The following is a 10,499-nucleotide window of genomic DNA, read 5'->3' as shown; positions in this document are numbered from 1 at the left end:
GTCACTGTCCGTAGTGTGTCGTTGCTATGGATACAGTAGCGTCGCAATCAGTGAGGAAGCTGCTAACAGGCTCTTCAACGACCACCGAAATGATTCAGTGCAAAGCAGCCTCTACGTTATTTACAGGGACGGTACTTGGATAAACGACAGGTGAGCTGTTTTTTTTCTTTGTACGGCCTTAACGTGTAGTAGCTGGAAGACTGGTCAAAGTTCAGAGAGCTCAAACTACTCAAACTGTCAAAACATCAACGTTATCTCGCTGTTGCTCGTCACCCTTTCTAGCAACTATTGCTTGTTTCACAAACAAGATTCAATTAGTCAGTTTCAGTCTGTTTGGGCTCTCGACTTGCCAAATTTAGACAAATCGTTTAGTCATCAGTAATAAGAAGCAGAGATCTTGTTTCGCTGCTGCTCTCAGAAGATGAGCACAAATTTAGTGGGTTAATTAATTATAACTTGGACCGCTAGGAAAATAATTGACCTAAAATTGTGAGGGTTTCATTCAGCTAAAACAAACAAGTGCTGAAAACTGTACCACTTAACCGCTCAACAGCTGTTAAATCCAAGGAAATGATAATACCATCAACAAATTCCCTCAAAATTTTCTTGCCATTTTAAGCTGATTATTTTCTCCCTGACAGATCATGGAGCGTGATGATGAACTGAACGACTTGAAGCTCCAGTTCCAAGCACTACAAAAACAGCAGGAGAAAAGAAAACCGGTGAGGAAAAAAGAGAAAGAACTGGATAAGCTCAACGCCAGTGTTGCCCAGGATGATTTGGATCTATCTAAGCAAGGTATTCAGGGAGAAAGTCTGGACGACAGGTGAGTCTTGCAATGGTTGAGGTGAATGTTTGCCAAGTTGTTTTTTCCCAGTACTCCCTGCTATGATACTGCATTGATTAAACACAGCATCTAAAGCACACATTAGAAATCTTTATTGAAAATACTCACCACCTACACGAATCATTATGAACAATTATTTTCTTAACTTGCAGTTTGCCTCTCTCATCTATTTAGCGTTAATTTTAATTACTTCCCTATAGACTACTACAGAATGAGAATTTGCTGGACCAGCTGAGGGCGGTTAAAGATGAAAATGGAAGGCTCTTCAAACTTCTGAGTGAAAAGGATTTTGAGATTAAACACCTGAAGAAGAAAAGAGAAGAAGAACGACTGGTTTTGTCAGGTATAACGGCATAACTTGAACTTACTTTGCAGTGCGGTGATGGTATAAATAAATGACAGCTTCCTTGTGCCTCATCCGCTCACCTGTTTAGGCACATCGGGTTTAGCAGGGGATATAGCAGCCACCAAGATTGTTGAGCTGTCCAAGAAGAATAGAGAGCTAACTGCCGAAATTGAGCGAGAGAAGATCAAATCCAAGCAAAACAGTAACAGAATCAAAGAGCTTGAGAAAGAGGTAACAAAATTTAGCGTTAGTTGCATCATTTTGTCAAATTTCTTGGATATTGTTTAAATAAAAAGATATGTTGCTTTATTGTTTATGCAATGATATGATTTATTCCAGAGGGTATAAAATAACTGCAATGCTGTGCTACTTTCTGTAGCTGCAGGCATCTTTGGTGCAGTCTCCAAATGGACAAAAGACTGACAAGAAGTCACAGAATAAGAGCTCATCTGAAGACTGTGAGGTATTTTACCATAAGGATATATTTATGTCTTCCAGATTTTAAAGATTGCAGCTCAGTCTGAGTCAAGTATCATTTTTTTCACAAAAGCAGGAAAATCCAGTGGTGAAATCACTGCAGGAAAAATTAGCTGCCGCCCAACTGAAAGTGTCTGAGTATCGTAACCAGGTTCAGTCTGTCAAACAGGAGTTGAAAGTAGCTCAGAAGGTAGTATCTCCTTTCCTGTTTTAAGTCTAATTGCTCACAAATAATATAACACATCAATACAGATGTTTAATCCATACTGTTTTTGTGACTTTTTCCAAAATATGATCTGCCGCTGCTGTTGTAGGTTTTGATTAGTGAGGTTGGAGAGGATGTTAACCTTCAGCAGTTGCTAAGCTGCCCAGGTAGCTTTAGAGGTCGCGCTCAGCAGATACTTGCTCTTCAGACAAGGGTAAGCTAAAAATGACATTCTAAATAAAGTCATACATTTCTTTACAGAATTAATAAAGTGCTTTGCAGAGTCACTAGTACAAGACAACAGACATATGAAACAAAAACCTCAATCGATATTAACAAAAATGTACATTGTACAACAGCTGCGGGACCTTGAGCAGCAGTTGAACCAGTCAACTCAGCGCAGGCAGCCAAGTGTCCAAAGTGTAGAAGAAGAATTTCTGGGCGTGAGCGTCCTACAGAAAACCCCCCCTCAAGACAGGAACCTCAACTACATCCGCACCATCGAGAAGGAGAAGAGACAGGCATTTGAGGTGTGTGATCTGCACAATAATTAAAAATGAAACACGAATTTGTAGATGTTCCACAGAGCTGCTCTCCTTCTACACCTGTACAGAGGATCTCAGCGGACTATGAGGCCCTCCTGAAAGACCACGAGGATGTGAAGAAAAAGCTGGAAGCCTCTAAGGCCCGGAATAAATCTCTGTCTACCGAAATGAAAACTCTGAAGGCGCAGATCTCCACCCTCCTGGAGAAGGGTAAACATGATGATGAGCTGGTGGATGCTCTGTTGGTAAGGCATCGTCATCTGCAGGTGGTCAGAATGACTTGCAGCATATAGGCACACTGGATATTGAAAATCATTCCTAGCTTTTATGTAACAACAAGAATAAATGTAATATTGTAGCCCTGTTAGCAAGTGGTTGAGTATGTAACATGATTAAAGCCCATCTGACAAGTTGTAGTTTAGGGGTAAATTCATTTAATGGCTTATTAACTACATCACAGAGACAAATAACCGTAAATAATCAGGGATTTTATTTCACATGTTTACAACCCCTTCTACTCCTGGCAGAAGCAACAAACCCGGATGCAGGAGGTGCTGAGACAGCTCAACCAACAGCAGAACTTACAGAGCAAGGAGATCCAGCAAAGCCAGAGACAACAGCTGAGCAGTGAGCCTTCAGAGCAGAGCACTCTCATCCAGAAGCTTAAGGCCAAGATCAAAGAACTAGAGGAGAAAATCCAGCGGCTCTCGCTCAAGGTAAACAAAACAGAAAAGCACAGGAATGACATCTAGGCTCACTTCAGCAAAAATAACGCCGCGTTTGACTTCTTTGCAAAACATTTGAGTTGAGCAGTTATGCGTGCATTCAAACTTTAGTGCTTGATCCATTTTCATTTAATGCTTGGCCAAGCCATTCAGTGTACTGTGTGTGTGAATTTGTTTCAGGAAGAGGGCATGGAAAGACAGTCCAGCCCCAAGACAACAACTTGCAGTTCAGGATCTCTTCCTGAAGAGGGAGACATTGACAGGAGAATAACAACTCCAGGGTGTGTGTGCTAATGGTATATGCTAAATGATAATTGGAATATGCTGTTGACTGATGCCAAACTACATTAGTAGTTTTATTAATAATTAGTCACTGACAATCATTAATCATACTGTTGCTGTCGTATTAACATCTCCTGTGTTAACTGTTACAACACTGTGTTCCAAGACATCTTGTCTGGCAAGACAAGGGTTAATAATTTACTCTGGCTGATCGGGGGGCTTTCTAAAGTCAAGTTATTGATTTTGCTTGGTACCTCACAGTTTCATCAGTGTATTATGCAAGGATTTCGTGTTAATATGACTGTCAACTTTTCTTTTTTTTTTCAGTTCATTTTCTAAATTTGGTCATAAACTGGTACTGCCTGCTGTGGGATCTAGTGTGGAATTCAAGTAAGTGGATATGAAGCAACTCTGATACATTGTTAACAACAAGAATCATTTTAAGTGTTATATTGTTTTTTTTTTCTCAGGGGCCCAAATTCTTCAAAATGTCCACAGTGTTCAGCTGATGTGAGTGCACTGATGACCCAGTGTAACGAATACAGAATCCTCTGTGTGGAGAAGGACAGACTCCTTGAGCTGGTTAATGTCCTGCTGACAAAGTAACGTATACTTAACACATTCTTCATACATACTTAATACTTCATCTCGCTGCTCTCCATTTTCAAACTGTCGTTACACTCAGTTGAAATTGAAGAAACATAGATTTTAAAATTCCAGTGGTACCCTGTCTAAATTACTTATTCCTTTTAATTTATTTTATCTTTATTTTACTAATAAGTTCTATTGAGATAAAAAAAAAATCTTTTTCACAAGACAGACCCTACCCCCTCGTTGAAATTACCTTTTCTAATAAGGTGTACGGGGACATTTCAGCACTTAGCTACTATGCTATTCTTTTCATTTGTAGTCCATTTCCAGGCCGAGCACAATTATTGCTTTTTTAACATTGCAGACCAGGTTCCACCAGATCTTGGATTTTATTTATTTAGTATGAACCATGACTGATGGATGCACTGAAGCAAAGACTTTGACAGACAACCTCCAGGCTAAAGTCAGTATTAGCATATTTTTCCATTTTGCCAAAATTATAAGTCAAGCACCACATGTAGCCGAGATCAAAGCAAAGCAAATCTTCTACCTTTTCCTTCTCTAGAATATATTCATCTAGGAGATTCATTTGTCCACACCTAAATTATCATCAAGAAGGACTGCGTTATTTTTAACTGATTTGTAACTATCAGAGGCCTTGCTTGAATCTTCCAGAGAGAAAGAGACGAACCAGAAGTTTTTGGAGGCAGAGCAGAAGTACGAGGAGGAGCGGCGAAGGATCGTGATCCTGGAGCAGCAGCTGGAGAGGACGGAATTAGGTGCAAAGTAGGGACTGCAAAAGCAGCAAGGGTAGAACTGGTATGCCAAGGCTGAATAACAGCATGATGCAACAATGCAAAACGGATTTTCATTTTTCTCATTTGCTCGCTTGTGAGTGTCACGACTGTGCCCCTCAGGAGCAGCATCCCTCAGCACCAGGGAGGCAAGAGTCTCTAAAAAAACCAGGAACTGTCCACAGACAAACCGAACAAACTGTCCAGCAAGTCTGTTGGCATTTGTAAACATTTCATTTTTAACTGTCAATACTGTAGATGTCCTGACACTGAAAACAAGCAAGATTTTTGTTTTTTGCAATTCTAAAATTTACACCACATGACAGAATAGTGACGCATGACAGCGGACACACTGCCCAGTGCTCATGACAACCTCATGTGTGGGCTGCACAGATGTTCATGTTGCTCTTGTATGTTGTCTCCTGGCTGGTCATTCAGCTGGAGGAAACGGAGGCGCTGAGGGCATCGCTAAAGAGCACTCTCCACCGTGACCTGCAGCTCTGCGGTGACGTGATGAGACAAGTCAAGCATGTTTTCCTGCAGGCTCTGTGACAACCCAGACAAGACACTAACCAGGGGAACGGGCTGGTCCCTGCTCAACCTCACGTCCAGCTGAGCCCTACCTTCTCCTGTCACATGTGACAAACAGCAGCCTTCAGGAAACGGGTTCTCCCCGTCACATAAACATCATACAGATTTGCGTCTTTTTCCTCATTTGAACCCTCAAAATGAGCCTGAGATGGTTCCTTTGCGTGTTTGGTGACTTTAGTTTAACTACTCGAGTACCTTGAGGAGCATATTTTTCAACTTAACCCTGATGGCATCAGACAAGCATTCTTAATGATTGCAGAAATGTTTGACACTGATAGGATGTCTCCTCATGGTTTCTTATCTCGTGTGCTTACTTTTTTTTCTAAATGTCACTGTCACATTTTATTAGGTCTATGTTTATTTTTTTCCTCCGCTGGCAACCGTATAAGCACATCACAGGTGGAGAAAGCAGCAATGTCTGTTTTTAAAATATTTTTGTACACTAATTAGACATCTAATTTGATCAACAAAAAAGGGAACCAAATGTTCACCAAATGTTTTAATACATTATTTACCTTCATGGCTATAACCCCCCTAGAGCTTTTTGAGTTTTTCTTGGCTCCGGATGGTTGTACGTAAACATGTGATAGGCCAAATGTTAAACACTCCCGCTAAGTTCCCAAAAACATCAATATTCATTTGAAATATTACTGCTAATCATTTCTGATTTGAAACCAGCTGTGTGGGAATAGCGGTTGAAAATGAATGCGGATGCAATCTGTACAAACTCCCACTCTGGCCCTCCATACAGTCCCCAGAGCATGTCACACATATGTATGAAATGTCATCTTTGCTTCTTAATCCGAAAGTTGTCTGGTTATGAGTAGCCTAGTGGGAGTGGCCTCTACATTCATACTAATGTCGGAGTTATTTTCTTCCAATGTAGCCAAAAGGATTTCAGCAGAAACCCCCTCCTCCTCCTCCTCCTCCTCCTCTCTCCACATCACGCTTAATTTAAAACCATGGCTACGTTAGTGTGCTCCTTCAAATACCGCACTATTTCTTCCAGGACCCTGTGGGAGATTGGCAGGTCCCCATTGGACTGAGCGAGAAAGTGCCACAAGACAAAAATATCAGAGTTTGGATGTGATGAAGAAAGCCTTTATGCTCAGAGTAACAAAAAACAGCTTGTGTTGAATACCTCCTGGATAGAAGTTGAGGCAGCCTTTAATGTAGGCGAGTGAGATGTGTCGTTGGAGGAACAGGTAAGATACCATAAGGTTTAGGACAGTGAACTGCCAGATACGCATCGAATGTGGCGATGTACGTCAGAAAGGGTGTTGATGGAGCAAATACTTGTCATGGTCCCTAACTGCATCCGATTTCAGGGAAAATGTTTGTTTAATTTTTTTTTAATCTACCTTAAGTCAACTCAAAAATGAAGTCAGTGTTTGTGAACTTGTAGAACATTTTCCCAAATGTGTAATCTAAAGCTTTTATTTTAAACATGTGGTAGTGGATGGGAACAAGGCCAGTGCTGCCAGCTTTTAGATTTGAAATAAAAGTTGTCGCTGCTCAGTGTTCATTTGACTGTTTTATTTGAGTGAAAACCCACCGTTTTCCGAGATTAATATGACTACTCTTGTTGACTTAAGTCATTAAAGAGTGTCATCACTTTCAAATAAATTACACTTCACCTAACAATTTTAATATTGTTTTATGTAGCTGTATTACGCAGAAAGGTGTAGATTTATTCCAAAATGCCCAATAACCCACCAAACCAAACACAAACTTATGTAAACACAGCATACGTAAACAGCCTCACCTATTTGTCATTCCAGGTTTGAATGACTCCTTTCTCCATCCTTCTCCTCAGAGGTATTCCCTCGTTCTGGACCAATGCTTCCTGCAGACCATTGACTGCATCCAGAAACTAAAGTAAATAGTGGAGCTGTGAACGCAGAGGTTAAAGTTAGCCATCAGTATACGAGGGATCTGTGAACTTTACTCAGGCCAGAAAACGGTTTGTGCCTCTATGAGTCCATTCATCTCGTAGCGCCTCTCATTTACATGTAATGGAAAGAAAATAAATAGCGGAGTCCTAATGTATTCATTTACTGTAAGTAGAAAGTAATAGTCAAGTAATGAGCTGCTACTTTAACTAAGACACTAGTGAAGCACCGACAAGCTGTTCTGTTCTTTTTTTTTTTTTAACACTGATCAAAGTTTACAAAGTGAGCGAAATTCACTGTGTTAATGAGACAAGTTCTGTCAGCTGATTATCACATCTCATCTTGACTTTGATGCTCTTATTTAAACTTTAGAAACTCATTTTGATAAAATGGTTTTCCTTGCAGGATTGACATTTTTCATTGCCATGAGACATCAAGATGCTCCTTTTTTTTTTTTTTTTTTTTTTTTTTTTTTTTGAATTGTTGTGTATTTTAGTGAGTTTAAATACAGATGGCATCACTAGATGGCAGTGTAGTTAGTCATGTGCTGCATATAAACCACTGTTTTATGTGCTTTTCTGACAGTCAGTGACGTGTTATTGTCCTGCAGTAATGGGGTCTAAAGGCAAAAATGCCAATTAAACGTACACAATGTGTTTAATCTGTTGCACACAGCTTTAATTGCTATTGTGATGAGCTAGCTGAGATTAAATCAACTTCTGTTGACTGTAAATAAAAATGATCTTCCTGCTGGAGGGTCACTTGTGGACTGGAGTGAATAATTACGATAAATACGATAATGATACAGCACCTTGAAGAGACTGTTTTGTTTATTTGAATTAGACAAGCAGAAATAAATTGTTCTATGTAGCAGGAATACAGGAATCTGTAACCTGCATGTTCTCCATCTAAAAGCTGCTTCTCCCCATCACTATAGTAACTGAGCTGTCACTCTTGTCTTGGGGCTCATCCTACTCTCACCCCCTCCTTTCATTTTAATAACACCTCAAAAACCATTACTTTCAAGGAAGAAGGATATATAATATGTGCATTTAGACAGTGTTTATTTATAGCCCAAACTATAGATGAAGAAGCACTGGATGTTTGAATCACTGGCTGTGTCATGTGTGTCCATCATCACTGAAGCAGATGTCCTCATGTTTCAGTTCACCAACTCAAGTCCCCTTTTGAACAAACTTGTCTAATAAGTCCCCTAACATGCGCTAACACATTGGCATAGATATTTTGCTCACGAACGTGGTCGCCGCCTGTGGGATCTCCTGCCATCTGAAGATATGTGCGTGAGCACCACTGATCACAGGCTGCTAATTTAACCTTTCTCTGATAGTTCACAGCAGAGAGAGAGACAAAAGTAATTGGGAGAGACAAAAGGGGAAGACACACCAGCTGAGCCACCTTGATGCCCTGGGAGGCTGCTTATTGCTCAGTGAAATACTGTCTGCGTATGCTTTTTGAATATAAATGTGTGAAGCTTTGTTTTGACACATTGCATTCACTGATTAATGCTCATTGTGTCTTCACAGGTCCATATGCTGTTGCTCCTCTTGTAGCACTCTGTGAAGGTGGGATGCAATCAAATGTTATCAATCCAGTAAAGAAAAAAAAATAAAAACAAGATGCTTAGATATTTCGAGATGTTTTAAGGCTGTTGTGACAACCCTAATTTACATGTATTGTTGAAGCAGTATCACCCCGCTTAAAAATGTACTTATGTTTTCTTTCTCTCAGTTGCTGCATCCTCAACAGGCTGCTTCAGTTTCTCATGTAATCATTTCCTGACATCACTGTACTAGACTGTACTACAATTTGTAAATTTGTCATATAGGTTCCCACAGATTTTTAAACCCTAAGCTCAGGCTCTACCACATTACTTTAACCATGCGTTAATGGTTTTTCCCTCTATCATACAGAATCTAGGATGAAAATGTCAGACACTCACAGTTTGTCCCACTGGATGAGACATTTTGTCTTTCTGTATTACAATCAGACAAATGATCTGACCTCCAGTGTTTGAGGCTTGAAGATATGATATGTCTGTCTTGACAAATTCTTGACCAGCATGTCAAATGTGGTGAGAATATCAGAAGAGATCACTCTGTTTATTTAGGTTCAGTCAGAGTATGCATGCATCTGTCTACATGTGACGGAAGCACCAGGGCTCTTAGTGCACAGACATCCTCAATAAGACACAGTGAGTGTGTTCACAAGTTTCTTCACATCTAAATTATTCCTAAAGTTGTCTAAGCCAGAGTATCATTTTGAACACTCTGATCTCGGTAAAACTGACCTGGACAACTGTGGCAGAGTTCATCCTTCATTCAGAAGGCTGATGTTTCAATCCCTGTTGAAGTGTCCTTGGGCAAGACGCTGAAACCCAAAGTGCTCCGGATGGCTGTTCTGTCGGTGTTTCAGTTTTCATATGAATGGTGATCACTCCTGTATGGCGTCCTCTGCCTCCAGTGTATGAATGTGCGTGTGAATGGGTGAATGCTGGTTGATGCTGTAAAGTGCTTTGAGTGGTCAGCCATACTAGGAGAGAGCTATATAAGAACAGTCCATTTACCTTAATCATACTTCACTGTCCCTCAACTCCTCTGCGTTGAGTTGTTATAACAACAATACAGAAATTCAAAACTTTGAAGATCTGGGTAAGCAAACCAGACAAAAGGGCAGGCTTTTTTTATTTTTGGTCCAGTTGTTGATGCTGTGCTGGTTTGGTGATTGCATCCAGAACATCTGACAAAAGCCAGTCAGTGGGTGCTATTTTGGTCCAAGACTGAGAACAAGGGTTCTCATTATCACCAAAAACCCTTTGGGGAGGGCTGCAGGTTGCTTGCATACATTTCCTATTAATCATCATCAGGGAAGTCAAATTCAAGTGTGCTACATGGTTCATGTAAGTGTATGCTCCTCGATCAATACACATAATGCATAGTGCCCCAGTTTCTAAGGTGATTAATGGGTGAGTCAGAGCATATATTGCTGGAAAGAAAATCTTGGAAAAGAGGACATTTTGTCACTGTTAGTTAATAATGACTAACCGAAGACCCAAAAAAAGGTTGGGCAAATGGAACTATGATGTCAAAGAATCCACTGCAATTAATGGCATTTCTTATTAAAGGCCAAAAGACCAGAGGTTGATGTTTAAATTCATGTGAAAAGCAGCACTCTGTGTAATGCTTA

The 10,499-nt window shown here is 40.3% G+C and overlaps 1 protein-coding gene across 4 annotated transcripts; it reads left to right on the top strand.

Moving 5' to 3' along the window:
- Window position 1: 1 nt before the first annotated feature.
- Window positions 2-8,942, top strand: ccdc13 (coiled-coil domain containing 13). 4 transcript variants are annotated; one of them, XR_006844977.1, is made up of 15 exons: window positions 2-150; window positions 642-826; window positions 1,048-1,190; window positions 1,282-1,424; window positions 1,573-1,656; window positions 1,744-1,860; window positions 1,985-2,089; window positions 2,235-2,405; window positions 2,489-2,665; window positions 2,948-3,136; window positions 3,326-3,426; window positions 3,755-3,817; window positions 3,898-4,029; window positions 4,383-4,481; window positions 4,694-6,926. XR_006844977.1 is itself a non-coding variant. In XM_046407232.1 (15 exons), the coding sequence occupies exons 2-15, from the start codon at window positions 645-647 to the stop codon at window positions 8,923-8,925; spliced, it is 1,797 nt and encodes a 598-aa protein (XP_046263188.1). In that variant the 5' UTR covers window positions 2-150; window positions 642-644; the 3' UTR covers window positions 8,926-8,942. The 4 variants fall into 4 exon arrangements, 3 of the variants coding, with proteins under 3 accessions (XP_046263188.1, XP_046263190.1, XP_046263189.1); XM_046407232.1 differs by lacking the exon at window positions 4,383-4,481 and adding an exon at window positions 8,840-8,942 and having other exon boundaries at window positions 4,694-4,797; XM_046407234.1 differs by lacking the exon at window positions 4,383-4,481 and adding an exon at window positions 7,220-7,592 and having other exon boundaries at window positions 4,694-4,797.
- The last annotated feature ends 1,557 nt before the right edge of the window (window positions 8,943-10,499 follow it).

Source organism: Scatophagus argus, chromosome 13, assembly GCF_020382885.2.
Source record: "Scatophagus argus isolate fScaArg1 chromosome 13, fScaArg1.pri, whole genome shotgun sequence".
NCBI classification, from domain to species: Eukaryota; Metazoa; Chordata; class Actinopteri; family Scatophagidae; genus Scatophagus; species Scatophagus argus.
This window is presented reverse-complemented; position numbering and strand designations above follow the sequence as displayed.